Source organism: Vipera berus (genome assembly GCF_964194415.1).
Source record: "Vipera berus genome assembly, chromosome: 7".
Taxonomy (NCBI): domain Eukaryota; kingdom Metazoa; phylum Chordata; class Lepidosauria; order Squamata; family Viperidae; genus Vipera; species Vipera berus.
In genome coordinates this window covers 45,926,464-45,944,221 of record NC_138209.1, presented here as the reverse complement: position 1 = coordinate 45,944,221, position 17,758 = coordinate 45,926,464, and the positions used below count along the sequence as shown (strand labels likewise).

The following is a 17,758-nucleotide window of genomic DNA, read 5'->3' as shown; positions in this document are numbered from 1 at the left end:
AAAGACTTCCTGGCTACCTTGCCACCATTCCTTTCTCTCTCCTCAAAGCCCTGTGAGATGCAAATACAAGCTGCTTGGCAATTTAGGTCCCAACAGCTGTGGTCTTAGCTGCATGATACTATAATGGCTGGATTGGAGGAAAGGAAAAGGGAAAGAAGAGCTCTCATCAGTACATATGACAAAGAAACCTCCAGGAGCAAGATGCCAAACCTCTAGGGAACACATTAGAGAAGGTCTGTTAAATGATGAAAAGATTCTTCCCAACAATGAGGAAGTGAAAAGCTCATAAAGGCTGCAGAACCACCAGGAACAAAAAGGGAAAATACCAGCTTTGCTGCAACTTTAAATTCAGAAAATCATTGATCCAATGGGTCAAGATAGATGAGGTCAATCAGGGTTGGAATCAGTCCTGAACTGGTGCAAAGCATTTGTGCAGAAATGCCCTAATTGTAGTCCATGCTCTGCTTCTCTTTCTATTCCAACTGCATTGTTTTATAACCCCTGGTGATGAAAGACAGCATTGCCAAGAAGCCGTGCAATAAATGCTTTTAAAGGTCTCCAGGTGTTTTTAGAAATACACTTCTGGCTTCAAACATGCTTGTTTAAGTACATTTCCCTGCATTACCTCTCTGTCTGGAGTTCCTCTTCTTTCCTTTGGAATACATCGACTCACATCAGTGAAAGCAGAAGAATAGTTTCCAGGAGATTCCTGGTCTATTGAAAGTAAAATGTCATTGGTTGAAAATTCACGAAAAATAATTGTGGAAGCTTATTTCAAAGGAAACTACATCTAAATTCATGTTAATGTGAATCTGAATTAAACTAATGTAACAACAAATAAAAAAACCCTGATAAACAGAAGTCTAGAAAGGAAGCTATGGAAATTATTTCATATACTACTTACAGTATACAATTTTGAACTGTGCCTGAAGCATTAAAAACAAAAAAACCAAGACCAGCAATATAGCATCTTCTCTGATTATTACAACTCTTGCTTTTAGAGGAACAGAAGAATAAGTTACTGAAGATGCAAAAGATAAAACATAGCATTGACTCATAAAGCTAATAAACATGTACCCACATGCAAGGGGATGTGTCAAAATCATGCCACAATGATGGAATAATGAAATTCTGAGGTGATCCACTAGAAAAGAAATGTATGACTGTTTTATGTTACACCGAATTAGATTACGCATTTGCCACATTACTGTGTATTCTGGGTTTATTTTAGATATGAAATAGATATGAAAAGGTGGTCTCAAGATTAGGAGTACAGTGCTGTTATTTTTCTGTTATCTTTGCTGTCATTTTGGCCAAAGATGCCATTTGCTGTAAGGGAAAGAAGGCTCTGGAGACTATTTTCCCTGAAAAGAGGGAAAGACAAAAACTTCTAGCATACCATGCTGTTAGTCTGAAGTACTGCTTTCCAGATTAAGTGACATCTAGAATTCCATATTTCTAGCTCACAAAACCCAATTGTTTATATAGAAATGTCCATGAAATAGGATTGCATCCTTTCAGCATGATCCCAAAGTTTATTAGAGAAAAGGCCTATTAAATTCAGTAGACTGATTACTGAGTAAACATATTTAAGATTAGTATATGACAAGCTGAAAATACCTATGTAAGTATATTAACATGAATAAAAAAATAATGTAGTTCATTAACACTTTTTAAGCAGCTTTGTAAGGTCTACACTTCATTTTTATAGAAATCTTCGATGAGAAATAATTATTCTATTTGTTAGTTTCAAAAAACTTTATGTTTATGGTACCCTAAGCCAGAATTTCTCAAACCTGGTAACTTTAAGATGTGTGGACTTTAACTTCCAGAATATAGCTTCAAGTGCAATTTGTGTTAGCGATATCTCTCATGTCAGAAATTACTAATGCATGTAAGAAATTGTAGAAACTGCATATATCTAAACCTTGATATCTAAATAATATGACCAATTTATTATATTTACATGGATCAAGAAGAACCATAAGCTTCTTGGATCCATTTTTGCACAACAATTCTAGTTTCTGGTTTATTTACCAAATTAATATGATGCTGGATGGTGTACAATAATGGTAGATGCAAAAGCACCCTGAGGTTTGGACTCAAATTTTCTCCTTTCTTTGTCCTCCCTCTGGACAAAGGAGACTGGCACACTCATTTTAAGCTTATCAAGTAGTAGATAACTACATGAACTCTACCTAGTGTAAAGCAGTATTGGTTTACCAATCAGCTAAGAGTATAAACTATAGTTTAATCCTGGTTTATTTTAAATGAGAGGTAATATGTGACTTTACTGATGTTGTTAAACTATAATTCCCTATATTGCTTGCCACTGGAATCAGCTCAGAGCTATGGTTCAGCAACCACTATTTTTACATTGCTCATAACTGGTTTAAAATAAGCAGATCTACCCCCAAATTTGGTGTCACAGGAAATTTCATTTAGAAGAGGAACACTTCTAATCTCAGCATCACTGGAGAAGATGTGAAAGAAGAAAGCCATGGTTTTCTCTTGCTGCTGATAGTTGAGCTATACAGCTATAGGCAGAGGAGACCACGACCGAGTTGAATGTTTAAATATTCTATACTATTAATGGAGATCATTTGCTTGTTATTGTTATTTTTATTGAAACATAAACTTTAGTTAAGTAGATGAAATTGGAATTGTAATACTTCTTTCCTTGGTTTTATCCTGTAGGACTTGTCCTTCTCAATATTAAATGAAGCCCTTTTAAAATTAGTAGATTTTAATGTTCCCTCCATCATTGCATAGATGGACATTTAGATTAGTGAGCCAAACATTTAGTTCACACAGCCATAATTATGTTTCTATATAGCTCAACTATTTTGTGAACTTAGATGGAAATAATTTTAGAACAAGTGCTTTTCTTATTATTTCATCTTGTACTTTCTTATAATCAGGTGACCATATATTTTATTAGGAAATCTTTGTACTTTGTTCCAAAAACTATTGATATGAAAATTACACCAACTGAGACTTTTTTCCACTGTGTGATGCTAAGTTCCATTATGAATCACTGCTCTCTTATTTCAGTAACTATTCAAATGCTAACAACAAAAGGCTACTTCTTCCTTTTGTTGGCTGGTCTGAAAAAAACAACTTTGTACACTGTTATTTTCCTCACCAATTTCTAGGCTGTATAAGGTGCACAACACAAATGTAATGGGAACAAACTAGAAAGGATAAGGGTGAATGACTCAAACACAAGCATAAAGAAAAGGAAGTAATCCACCTTGGAAACACAGTGCATTATCATATTCCTGGTTGCTGCTGTTGGTAGCATCCATCTCTTGATAAGAGGCACTGAGAGGCAAACTTCTGCATTCATTCTGGTACAACGGACAGTGAATAGCACCATCGTGAGGCAGTGGATGCAAAGGCTGGCGTATGGGACTTTTTCTAAAAACTTTAAGGGAAGAATTTCTCTCAGGAATGTCTGGAAGCAATTCAGAAATAAGTCTGTGCAATATACTATTGTCAGGCAAGCTTCCCCTTCTTTTTTCTGCTTTGATTTGGTCACAGATATCTTTAAGAGCGGAGTCCAGGGCATCAAAGACAGATGATTTGCATTTAGTCTTTTCAGCCTGCTTTTTGGGGAGTGTATTTTTTTTCCTCCGGAAAGGCACTGGGCTGACTAGGAAGGCTATTTTAGACAGGCCAGCATCGGAATCTTGTCGCTTAGGAACTTCTGGGGTAGTTTCCTGTTTAGCCCTTGCATGCTTCAGCATGGTGGTGAAGCGTGTGTATGAGGCTGGACATCTTCCTTTGCAGGAGCTGATAAGATGCTTGTGATGATGGTGATGGCCTGATCCATAAAAGCTTTCTGAGGATGTGAAGGAGAAGTGATCGAAATCACTTTCACTGCAAAAAGATGAGCCTTCTATCTGTATGAAGTCACTCATGTCAGAGACCACTCCATCTTGGTCACTGTCTGAATAGTCCATCTGAGATCTTTGTGGTTCCTCACTAGTTACTTCAATGTGAATTGGCACCAGAGTTTTGGACTTGTAATTCCTTTGCACTTGAGCAGTGTGCCTATTTTGATTTTCTTCATCCAGCAAGGATTCAATAGAAAACCGTCTCATTGTACAAAAGCCATTTTTAGGGGGTTCTAGGAGGCTTGCAGTTGATAATGCTTCTTCCCCTAAATTTGGCATTGATTTAGATTTCTGAATTAGTTTTTCAAATTCAGATATTCTATTGGGCACCATGTCCCTTGGCACCTCCTCTGCGGAGGATTCTTTCCAACCATGTAGTAAGCTCTTATGCTGTTCCTTTTCATACTGCAGTACTCTGGATTTCACAGAACAGATAACCTCAGAATTAAGTAAGTCTTTGCGGTTGATGCGGTGCATTCTTTTGTACATTTTTAGAAATCCAGGAGCATCATGGGCAGATCTAAGATGTGCCCTTGACCGATTGGAACCACGGGTTTCAGAGGAATACGGGGAAGCCCAGGTTAGGGAAGAATCACCTTTGGAATTGTCTGCACACAACAGAGACACCATACTTTCAGATTTATTCTGTGTATCAGAGAAGCAACAATGATCATCAGCTAGTAGGTCATCGTAGCTGCGAGATTTGCGTTTGGGAGAGGACGTCTCTTCAGTGCTGCTCCAGACTTCTGCATTCTGACGGGCCATTTGCCAGCCATTTTTGTAACTGATGGCTCTTCTTGAATCGCCTGGAACTGCTAGTCTCTGCCCATAATTTTTACTATAATCTAAATCATTTGAGGCGTTCTGGTTGGGGTCTGAATAACTGGAAAGGGATGAATATGTTTTGCTAATATCCCCACCTTTATAATCCACAGAGCAGCATGGTGAAAAAGAGACATTGCCAGAAATTAACAGATTCAAAAGTAGACAGGAAAATAACAATTTTCATATGTCAGAAAGAAACCAAGTGTGGGGAATCACTTTGATTTTCCTAACATAATATGCATACTTAAAACATACAATAACCATTAAGCTACCTTTGAATTGCACTATTAATATAGCAAGTTATTTAATAATTGAAGGCTTCTATATATATCTTTAAAGTTTTTAAATGGCAAACTGGGTACCATTTCCCACCTAGTCTCTCTGTCGTACTGTAAAAATGTGCACATACATTACCATCTTTGTAAGTTAAATAAAAAAAACCTGTATCTGCTGTTCAAAAATCTAATCCAGGCAATAAAATGAAAATTAAAAAACAGCCCAATAATTGCTGAAAATGGACAAAATGAAAATAAAAAGTAATTTCTGGATCAGCTGATTAAAAAGGTCAAATGTGGGGAAAATGGAACTATATAATGTAACTCTAATGGGGAAGAATTAATGGAAGTTTGTTTGTTAACTACTGTATAGAAGATCGGAAGCCACATTTAAAATTCCCTCCCTCCCTCCCTCCCTCCCTCCCTCTTTCTTTCTTTCTTTCTTTCTTTCTTTCTTTCTTTCTTTCTTTCTTTCTTTCTTTCTTTCTTTCTTTCTTTCTTTCTTTCTTTCTTTCTTTCTTTCTTTCTTTCTCTTTTCCAGTACCTCTTCTTTTATCTTCTTCCTTTTTCTACTTTCCTTTTATATATTTTCTTGTTTAGCTTTTGATTGTGTAAAATAAAAAATTATACATTAAAAAACAGCCCAATAGAAACCCAGCTATAGCCGTATTGCCTACTTGGAAAGACTTGGAACAATTTAGAAAATCGGTAGCCTACAGTAACCTTAGACTCCTTTACAGTTTTTCCAATTTAAAAATAATGTTTTCCTTTTTTCTCCACCTCTCTCTCTGTTCCCCCTCCCCAAGTTTTTTTTCCTTCTCTATTCTTCCTCTGGTTATTCTCTTGTATTGGTGATATTTGTAATTTAACAGAGTGAACAATGGGGAAGCTTTTAATTTAATAAAAAAATTTAATCAATGGATTTAGAGGGAAAACAGTTAAATGAGAAAAAATATGCTGGAATACAATTTTGGTAACAATGGGAATGATGGGAGTTGTAGTTCAACAGATCTGAAGGTCATCAATTTGGGAAAAAGCAAAACTAAGTCACTTTGCCCATAACTTTCTAGAACCCATTGCCTGGATTAGATGGGTTCCAGCAGAACGGAAGAAAACAGAATTGCTATTTGCCCAAGCATTTAACACTGAGATTCTACAATACCATATAGAACGTGTTACAAATATATGCAAACAATTAGCCAAGTACTAATACTGATTACTAATTCTGTACCCTGAAGTATCAAAACTAGAAATACTGTACATTAAACGTTAAATTGACCTGCAATTAAATAATCATTAGAACAAATTTTTAAATGCCTCAGATTTTAGACTGCTTTTTATATAAATAAGTAGTAACACTTACACAAATAAACCCTGTTAACAATGATAAACATTAAAGCAGAAAATGCAGAGGGTCCTGATTTTCAGTGAAAGATATTGGGATATTGAGATATTAACTATATGATATTTGTTTGTGTGTGTGTGTGTGTGTGTGTGTGTGTGTGTGTGTACACCTTTCTTGCCATAGTTGTTAAGAGAATAACTCCAGTTATTAAGTGAATCCAGCTTCTCCCATTAGCTTTGCTTGTCAGAAACCAACTGGTGATCACATGACCCCGGGACAGTCCACTGTCATAAATACATGCTGGCTGCCAAGTGCCCGAATTTTTTTATCATGTAACCATGGGGATGCTGCAGTGGTCATAATGAAAACTGGTCATACAGTAAGTCACTTTTTCAGTATCATTCAGTACCATTACCAGTACCATTCAGACCATTAACTTCAAATGGTCACTAAATAAATGGTTATAATTCAAGGTCTACCTGTATGTAATCCTACAGTACCACCACTAGATAGGAATAGGAGGAAAGAAGGACTTGGGGCTATGACTCCCAAGCTGGGAGGGTGACTCCGACAGATCCCAGGAATGACATTAGAGCTTTTTGTTCAGAAGAGTGCAGTGCTAGTAAGAGCTAAGATGCTGGGCAGAAGGACCAAACTCCCAGGCCTCCAGTAAAGAACCTGAGACTGAGGAAGGCACAGACCACTGCTAGGGCTGAAAAGTGATTTTTTTTTATTCAAAGAAGAACCATCTGCCATTTTAACCCAAAAGGAAGATAATTCAAGGGAAGAGTAGATTTTCTTAAAAAAGAATCATAAATACGTACAAAAAATCATGTGCAGTGTCCAGCTTTTCCACTTTTTCAATCAAGGGCTGTCAACTTTGATTGAAACCTATATTGGAGATTGCTCCAATAATGAGTGCAAATGACACATCTGTATACAAATTCCTGAACATGCACACACTCCAAAAAAAGGCTGATCCAGAGCAATAAAGCTAAATTTATATTTGACTGAATATTATATCCAAAGACCCAATTTATAAAATTAATGGACCGTTCATATACATATTGCAACTGTTTCTTCTTTTACCACAAAGTATTCTTACATGAGTGTATATCTACAACCCTCCCCTCTTTCCAACATAAATAGCAAAAAAAAAAAAAGATGAAAAAGGAAGGAAAGGCAAAAATAGAATATAAATGAGTTAAAGGGAAGGATAGCTGAATGAAATTAGGACAAGTAAAAGTAGATTATAAGGACAGTAAGAAAAAAAATAAAGGAGTTTATTTTAGGTTTTACAAGAAAGACTAACTTCACAGGCAAACAGCCTCTCCACACAGTGGCTACTCTTCACCCATTTGTTATATTCAATACTCTTGTCTGTTCTTCTCACCAACTCTAAGATAATCTTTATTTTCCCTTCCCCAACTCACAGTTAATTACTGGAATGTCCACAGTGCCTGGTCCAAAAAGTCAAGAAGGCAACTGTGATGAGGCAAGAATTAAGTGACACATGTAAAAATCAAGATGAAGCTTCAATTGCATTATTACAGTTATCTTGGTTTTTAAAAAAATCATATCCTGCAGATATTCCTGTGTAATTATTTGTAGGGGTTAAAAAAACATATTCCAATTGGGTAAATGGTACCTGACTGCCTTTTCAATGTAAAATTTTGAAACATTATGGTGGCATTGCAGAGCTGGGAGCAATCATACAAAATACTTCGGCTGCTATACAGTAACAATAAACAGGAAATATTAGCAGCTATATGAAACGGGGAAGAATTGCAGAAATAGAATATGGCAGAAAAAAAGCTCTTATTGAATGCAGAGATAGAAAACCTGCATTAAGACTTCACTCCCCATAAATGTTTGCCAAGACAATAATTCAGTTTCCTATTCAGTTATTAAAAGGGACAATTCATTTATTGAACATTAAGAGATATGCAGACTGCATTTCCTTTGGACACATTTATGCTTGTGACTTATGTCTTGATTAGTGATGTATGACAACCACATTTTTAAAAAAATAATATATCTGGGAAGAAAATGCTACCAATCCCTGTCTTTTCCTTGTCTGATGAATCAACTTAAAGGGAAGGATAGCTGAATGAAATTAGGACAAGTAAAAGTAGATTATAAGGACAGTAAGAAAAAAAATAAAGGAGTTTATTTTAGGTTTTACAAGAAAGACTAACTTCACAGGCAAACAGCCTCTCCACACAGTGGCTACTCTTCACCCATTTGTTATATTCAATACTCTTGTCTGTTCTTCTCACCAACTCTAAGATAATCTTTATTTTCCCTTCCCCAACTCACAGTTAATTACTGGAATGTCCACAGTGCCTGGTCCAAAAAGTCAAGAAGGCAACTGTGATGAGGCAAGAATTAAGTGACACATGTAAAAATCAAGATGAAGCTTCAATTGCATTATTACAGTTATCTTGGTTTTTAAAAAAATCATATCCTGCAGATATTCCTGTGTAATTATTTGTAGGGGTTAAAAAAACATATTCCAATTGGGTAAATGGTACCTGACTGCCTTTTCAATGTAAAATTTTGAAACATTATGGTGGCATTGCAGAGCTGGGAGCAATCATACAAAATACTTCGGCTGCTATACAGTAACAATAAACAGGAAATATTAGCAGCTATATGAAACGGGGAAGAATTGCAGAAATAGAATATGGCAGAAAAAAAGCTCTTATTGAATGCAGAGATAGAAAACCTGCATTAAGACTTCACTCCCCATAAATGTTTGCCAAGACAATAATTCAGTGTCCTATTCAGTTATTAAAAAGGGACAATTCATTTATTGAACATTAAGAGATATGCAGACTGCATTTCCTTTGGACACATTTATGCTTGTGACTTATGTCTAGATTAGTGATGTATGAAAACCACATTTTAAAAAAATAATATATCTGGGAAGAAAATGCTACCAATCCCTGTCTTTTCCTTGTCTGATGAATCAACTTTAAAGTTTTTTTAAAAAAGATTTTAATCACCTTTTTTTTAAAAAAAGAAAAGGCTACAAAAGTCTTCATATGATGACTTTCTGACATATCACATTAGAAGATTAATATGAATATAAATACTGGATTTCTATTCCTTCTATGCAAATTGGATTGGTGAATTTTGATTGTCTAGCAGCATTTGAAATCCATCCACATTGTTTTGGAATTCATGAGTAATTATTCCTCTTTATTTATGTTTGTGCTCATTTATTACCTTTTGCTCTTGATGGAGAAGATGGAGAAGAGGTTGTAACAGGCTTCCTAAGGGTTGAATAGGTGCTCTGTGTATCTGTACGTCCAAGTGTGTATCGATTTACATTCTGATCAGGGTGGACTTTCTGCTGAGTTACTGTAGGCTCTGACTTCCTTCGTTTTCTGTAATCACTTGAAGTACTTGCAGAACTGGGGGAAAAATAGTAATGTAGCAAGACATGTCTAAAATGTCTCCTTAGAAGTCAGCAAATAGTTAAGCTCATTAGCCACTGCTAGCATAACTGGATACAGTACCAATAAAAAGGCAAGGCTTCCCTATCCAGTCGTGTCTGATTCTAGGGCGAGGTGCTTATCTCTATTTCTTGGCCAAGGGAGGCACGTTGTCCAAAGACATTTTCTGTGGTCATTTGGCCAGCATGGCTATATGCCAAAGATGCACTGAATGCTGTTACCTTTCCACCAAAGTGGTACCTATTACTCTACTCACATTTGCATGCTTTCAAACTGCTAGGTTTGCAGGAACTGGGGCAAGGAACGGGAGCTCACCCCATTGTGTGACAATAATAATAGCACTCAGACTTATATACCGCTGCATAGTGCTTTACAGCCCTTTCTAAGTGTTTTACAAAGTCAGCATATTGCCCCCCACAATCTGGGTTCTCAATTTACTGACCTTGGAAGGGTGGAAGACTGAGTCAACCTTGCATTGATCAGGATCGAACTCCTAGCAGTTAGCAGAATTAGCCTGCATTCTAACCATGGTGGTCAGGTCTCGAAACTGGGCTGTCAGTTTTCCAGTTGACAAGCTCAGTGTCTTTAACTGTTGAGCCATCACACCCCCACAGTACCAATACTTAAAAGTCAAATTAAATAAGACATTTAGCTGTGTCAAAAATTTCACATATACTTGATGCCAAGTAACAATGCTGCATTAAAATGTTTTTCCTTCTTTTTTCTTCTGCCTTGTTTTAATTTTTCCCTGTATTACAGTGGTATGTAATACCACTGTATGTAGCACATACAGACAAATTATGCTTAATTCAAAGAGAAAATGGCACAAGGAAATTACAGGAGCTGTAAAGGAGAAAATGCTTGCAGGAAAACTTCAATCGATACTGTGCTTAAATCTAAAAAGGGATATGTAATTATCTTTCTGTAGGAGAAGAAATCCAAGCATATAATGCACAAGCTGTACTATGGATAAGCAGGAGTTTTTTCATAATTTGAAGGAGCTTTTTCCTTTCTGCTTGTATTTATATATTTGATTTCTCTTACCTAGAAGGTCTATCCACGCGTCTCTCTGTTGGACTGTAGTGTAAAGATGTCTGCAGAAATAAGCAAGCATCTTAAATTGAATTTCAAATATATTCACAACAAAACATTATATTGACTGACTGAAGACTCTCACAATCATTAATATTATTAACTACATAATTAAAAGTTGTGTAGCTTTTAAACTAATTTCAAATGCTGTTTTTAGTATTGGAGATAATTTCTTCAGTATTTTTTCTGTTAGTTTCTCAAATTAAACCTTATATCCTTATATTGACTAAATATTGGAAACTATAACAATGAAAAAAGTAATTAAAAATCAACAGGTATTACTTGCCACAATATTAAAATCAAATCAAGGTGGAAATTCTTTGTAAGCAGAGCTTAAATATCTCTAGCATATATTGCCATTTGCTGACTTCTTAAACTTCATGTTAAACACACAGTCTGGTCATCCCAACTTAAAGATTTTGTTTTGGCACAGGAATAATATTAAAGTGATTATTTGAGAATACAAATACTTTATACTTGTCAATATAAATTCAAAGTTTAACAACAACTGTTTTGTTGTTAAACTTAGCAGATGTTAAAGGTTCAGCTGGAAATAGACATATATATTACTATAGGTAGTTTTTGTTTAATTCAGCAACTTTTTGCAGTTATGATGAAATGAAGAGACTTATGACTGGTCCTTGTGGTTGCGGCTGCTGCAGCATCCCTACATTTGGGCAATCGTGATTTGGCAACTGGCTCTTGGCATTTGACTCGTAATTACAACACTCACAGCATCCCATGGTCACATGATCATCATTTGTGATCTTCACTGCCAGCTTTCTACAAACAGGGAAGCTAGCAGGAGGCTGCAATTGGGAATCTCAAGATGTCACATCTATTTATTTATTTATTTATTTATTTATTATTGGGACTTATATGCCGCCCTATCTCCCAAAGGACTCAGGGTGGCTAACAACAATAAAATACAACAACACAAAAGTTAAAAAGAATTAAATTAACAGCCCCAATAGAATAAATTAAAATTGTAGTTAAAAATTAAAAAAACATTTTAAAATCCCTGTCATCAGTCCAGGTCAGCCTGATGGAAAAGAAGTGTTTTAAGGCCGCGGCGAAAGGACCGGAGATCCGGGGCCATCTGGAGCTCAAGGGGAAGTTGGTTCCATAGGGCTGGCGCTCCCACAGAGAAGGCCCTCCCCCTGGGGGTCGCCAGCCGACATTGTCTAGCCGACGGCACCCTGAGGAGGCCCTCTCTGTGTGAGCATACTGGGGCAACCCCTGAGGCACCCCACAACTAAGGGGCCTAGGGGCTGACCTCTGCCCCCCTGCCAACACCGTCTGCGAATGGCCCGAGAGGTAGGAGGAGAACCACCGTAAAATGGTGCCTCCCAATCCCAACCCCTCAAGACGTCTCAGCAAGATACCATGGTCGATGGTATCAAAAGCCGTTGAGAGATCTAATAGGACCAGGACAGAGGAATAACCCCTATCTCGGGCCCGCCAGAGATCATCCACCAGCACGACCAATGCCGTCTCCGTGCTGTACCTGGGCCTGAAACCCGATTGGTACGGATCCAGATACTCAGTTTCCTCCAGGACCAAAGGGAGCTGCCGTGCCACCACACTCTCAACAACCTTCGCAAGAAAGCGAAGGTTGGAGACAGGACGAAAGTGACCATGTGGGATTTGTTTAATAATCACAACTGGAACTATCCCAAATGCCATTGTAAGTTGCTGCAGTCATGTGATGTCACAGTTTACAACCATATTACTTAGTGATGGAGCTTCTGATCCTAATTATCACTATTAAATTAGGACTACCTGCATAACCAGCAGGAGTTGGAAAAAGAAGAACCTCATCCCAGGTACAGCTTATCAAATACATAAATCACCTGTCCAATTAATGGTACATTTATTTTATATTCAGGTCATGAAATTTCAGAGATGACTTGAGAAACTGCAGTTGCAATTGCATACTCTGAACTACTGATCTTTTTGGAAAAGCAAAAGCACTGTGGGAAAAAATACATAAAAAACATAGTTTTGAATTGCATTACAACCCCTAATCAGTATTACCTTGCATTTGTGCAGAAAACCACTGGAATTTTACTTTGAGAGTTGCTGAACTATATTCTGATCTTGTCCTCTGGGGCTAACAATAATTCTCCAGGCTGCTTCCCCACCCATCACCTGTTACCTCCTCCTACTAATTGGAGGAGCCAAGAATTAAACTTCTTAATACAAAACTTGCACTCTAGAACTGAGCTACAGTTCTTTCCTAGGTACAGAACCTATGTTGACATTTGAAAACAAACCCTTAACCTAGTTATTTCTTGACATACAAATTTAATTTCCCATCAAATATTATTTCTTCTTGGGGTGGTTTAAGTCACTTTGTGTGAGGCAAAGGTGATTTTAGTATATTACCTTTAGAAGTAGTATAGACAGACAAATGCTTGGGTTAGCAGAATGTCCATTATTGCATCTAAGGCAGGCAAGTTTAAGGATGTAAGAATCCCCCTTTCTATTGAAAAGGAAAGTTTAGGAGCCTGCAAATTAACCTCTGCCACTTGAACTGGCAGTATCCTTTGCCTGTCAGGTTGGCTCTAGTTTGGACTTTACTCAGCATTACTCTGCAAATGGTATTTGTAGAAGATGCACAGGTAGTCCTCAACCATTGATCAAAGTTCTTATGACTGAAAAAAATGACTTGCAACCAGTCCTCACACACATGACCATCACAGCATTCCCACATTCACATAACCACAATTTGGGCACTTGGAAACCAGATTTATTTATTTATTAAGTTTCTATGCTGCCCCTCCCAATCATTCAGTGACCCTGGGAGGCTTATAACAGTTGCAGCATTGGGGGGGGGGGGTTACAAAAAGCAAAGCTAATGGGGGAAACCAGATTCATTTAATGACTGCATGATTTGCTTAAGAACCATGGTGATGTGCTTCACGATTGTAACAAAAATAGGTTTAAAATTGGGTGCAGTCACAGGATGACTTACTTAACAACTGCATCAGTTAGCAACAACAGTAATTCTGGTCCCAATTGTGATTGTAAGCTGAGGAACACCTGTATAAAAATGTGATTCTGTATTCAAATTGTAGCATTCAGGTAAACATTGGCCAGACTGGGATTTCAGAAATATATAATATATATAGTAAACCTTTTACAAGGCAAAATCAACTATTAAAGAATTTTGGCACAAACCTTTAAGAAGACTGAACTCATGAACATAATTTCAACTTAGTACTTTATTAAAAAGACTATTATGCATATTATTAGGCCTGTTAACATAGAGACTCTTCATTCTTTGAAGACTGCAATTTGTATTAAATGGGATAGAAACTGAAATGAAAAGTCATTATTTTTTCCCTATTGCCCTATTATATAAGCACCAGCCTCTTGGAAATCTTTGTGAAATGCTTGAGCGATACCCAGTAGAAAAGATTGGTTTTAGGCAGAGAGAATGGGCATCATCAGGTTGCAAATTTTCATGGACAGGAAATAGCAGAAAGATATATTCTGAAGATTGCTTTTAATTCTTTCAACTACAATAAAGGTGCATGTTTTGCTCTGTTAATTACAGACACGTAGCTGGAGAGCCTAAAGAACATAGTCTACAAGGAAGTAACTTATTGAAAGAAGGCCGATATGGCTTAAGAGTTTGTTCATTATCTAAATATTTGCTGAAGGTGTTTTATTATTCTACAGGTGAATGAAACCAGTTGGAGACTTAACACATCTATCATTTTCACTTCTTGGTAAGCAAAAGGAAATTGTGTAGCACTATTAAAGAAAATTGATTTGGTTTCTGCTGCTTTAAGAATGTTGCATTTTTAAGGAGAACAAATTAAACTGATGACAGAAGATCAACATTCATAATAATCAAAGCATCCAAACTTAAAAAAACCCCTGGAAAGATTTGAGAAATGCTGACTTCTTTTTTCTGATGTTCAGGATCTAAGTAAGCCTTTATTTTTTGTAGATGCAATGGTCTTGAACTATTTATTCATTTTTTTAAATTTCTGTGACTATCCAGGATAACTCTGGGAGGCTTAAAAGGTCAAAAATAACAGTATAAATAAACTAAAACAAGATTGCCAGGGGGAAGGGTGAGGAGCAAATAACAAATAAACAAACAATAAAGTTTGTGCAATCCATTGTAAATTTATTTTACCATTACTTTACTCTTGTCTGGTTATATTGATATTGGATCAATATTAAGCCTTTTTGGAATTAGTAATTCACTTTCCTAATTCCCAACAGATTACTGTTTAAATAGCAGAAGTCAGAATAATAACTATCATTTGTCATTTTCCACCCATTTTCTATGTTTATTGTTAAATGGTTATGGGAATGAGATTTTTTGATCCCAAACTGTCTTGTTCAACAAGGCAATTGTCATATTCTTTATGTTAAAAATTGTTGTCCTAGGCCAAGGGTGTCAAACTCACTCTCATGTCACGTGAAGTATTGTGACTTTTTTGCCTTTGCGTAGCCAGGGTGGATGTGGCCTGTGCATGATGCATCTGGCCCGTGGGCTGGCAGTTTGACACCTCTGCCTTAGGCAAGGCCTTGTAATTAGCTTGGAGTTTGTTCTTCTTTTTATTGATTGTTGCAAGCTACCTAGGATTATTATATGAGATGATAATATAAGTTCTGTAAATAAATAAATAAAATAAGAAAAGTATTGTTAGGATGTTTTCATTGAAGACATTTCATATTTATGGGATTATGAAGTTATAACTGTATTAGTGGAATGAGTTTTGCAGGGTAGTATCCAAGTGAACAGAATATCCTGTAATTAAATTCAATATTTATGTTGTCCCCAAATTTTAACCATCTATTGAAGAAACATGCTGATTTACCTCTTTGGAAAAACCTGGAGGATTGTCTTGAACATAATCCAAAATCTTTTTAGGAGGCTGCATCATATAAGTAGAATTGCGAGATGAAATGGAGGAGAATCAATGGCAGCAAGGCATGAAACATGTGGAGAAGGTGACATAGTTAGAAACTGAGTGTTGACAGATTACAAGAGTGGTAAAAATGCAACAAAATGAGAGGATCAGTCTGGGATAAAGAATATGTGATAGTAGCTAATCAATTGTTTTTAATAAATCTTCCACTGTTGTTAGTAAAGCTGCAGGTGAAAAAAACTAAAGGAAAGTATAACTCTTTCCCAATTGGGAAAGATGGAAGAAAGATGGGAGAAAAAAGAGAGAATGTAATAATCTGATCCTGTTTGAGGCTCTGCTGTGTTTTGAATGAGGCTAATGCTTTCTGTGAAATTATGGATACAATCCAAGTTTTGCTATTCTAATTGTCTTCTTCACTGGGTTAGACCTGAACAGAAGTTGGCTTTGGAATGAAAGCACTCATGATGGATTGTATTTCAGGTCACAGAATGAACTGAAATAAACAGCTCTCTTTAAGATCAGAAAAAAGCACTAGTATAGTTAGGGACGCGGTGGCTCAGTGGGTTAGGATGCTGAGCTTGTCGATCAGAAGGTCGGAAGTTTGGCGGGTCGAATCCCGAGTGCCGCGTAGCAGAGTGAGCGCCTGTTACTTGTCCCAGCTTCTGCCAACCTAGCAGTTCGAAAGCACGTAAAAATGCAAGTACAAAAATAGGGACCACTATGGTGGGAAGGTAACAGCGTTCCGTGCGCCTTTGGCATCTAGTCATGCCGGCCACATGACCACGGCGACGTCCTCAGACAAGCGCTGGCTCTTTGGCTTTGAAACGGAGATGAGCACCGGCCCCTAGAGTCGGAAATGACTAGCACGCACGTGCGGGGGAACCTTTACCTTTACCTTATAGTTAGGTTACGCTGCTAGAAAATAAAGTTCCTTCGATATAACAAATTGAGATAGAGATTTAGGGTCCAAAATACACTGTGATCCAGAGGCCAAAATAAATGTACAGATATCATCTTCCTGACACATGGAAGCTATTTATATGAAGCGGGCAGGTATAGATTTGTAATTGTAATCAGTGAGGACATAAAAAAGTACAAGGTAGAACATTGCTATGATTTCCAGGAGAGACTGAATTAACCATAATGTCTAGTTTGGCCTTCCTAGGTCCCACTGAGATGGTTGTTGCAGAGGAAGCAGCAGCTTTTGGGAAATCAGGTCTTTGGTGGATAATTAACAATGACATTGTTGGAAGACAAGTCATTAATGCCTTTTCAGTTATCTTTCATTTGTGAGAAACAGGCATTTATTTCTTTCGGTAGGGCTCCTAAGTGAGCTTTCATATTTTTTTCATGTTGTTCTGATTGACTTCTTTTTCTTTAAAACCAAGAAAGCTAAATTTGTGTGAGATTCTTGTATTATTCATTGGTGATAGATGGGAAAAAACCTGAAGGATGATGGAGGGCTTCTCTTGTGTTATGATTATGGATCACAAGAAGAAATTCCACAACTTTCCAAATCCAAGATAGTCTGGTTATGGTAGGCATTATTTTGGACATTACTGAAAATGTCACCAAAATCTGGTCTTATGGCTTCTTCCATAGGCCCGAGGAGCACCTAAGTTCAGTATGGTACAAATTCTGATATGCAGAGCCTTCTAGCAGCCGGGCTGTTTCATAGTTTTGCCCTCAAACCTGGGCAGCTTATGATTAACTTCCATCAAAAACTTGCACATTTGTGGTGCTAATAGTTTCCATCACACCTCATAACAGCATTGCCATTACAGAAGCAGAAGGCAGTTGTACAGTATTCCAAATGGCTGTGGAGGCTGCAAAATCTACAGATTGTATTGTGTATTCTATTTATATTTAAAAAAATTGCCAGAGCGGAGGAGTGATGCTTGATAATACAAAAAACAAAAACAAAACAAAGTTTCTTTTCAATTAGGGAATATTCTCTTTCAGTGTT

The 17,758-nt window shown here is 36.9% G+C and overlaps 1 protein-coding gene across 1 annotated transcript in view; it reads right to left on the bottom strand.

The window, feature by feature from the left end:
* The window catches only part of SORBS2 (sorbin and SH3 domain containing 2), a 178,514-nt gene that overhangs the window by 28,478 nt on the left and 132,278 nt on the right, over positions 1 to 17,758 (bottom strand). Inside the window, exons 17-21 of the mRNA XM_081332252.1 lie at positions 15,742 to 15,798; positions 10,850 to 10,899; positions 9,576 to 9,763; positions 3,254 to 4,819; positions 626 to 714 (exon numbers count right to left, since the gene is read on the bottom strand). Coding sequence (XP_081188378.1) covers positions 626 to 714; positions 3,254 to 4,819; positions 9,576 to 9,763; positions 10,850 to 10,899; positions 15,742 to 15,798 — 1,950 coding nt within the window. The remainder of the gene's footprint in view (positions 1 to 625; positions 715 to 3,253; positions 4,820 to 9,575; positions 9,764 to 10,849; positions 10,900 to 15,741; positions 15,799 to 17,758) is intronic.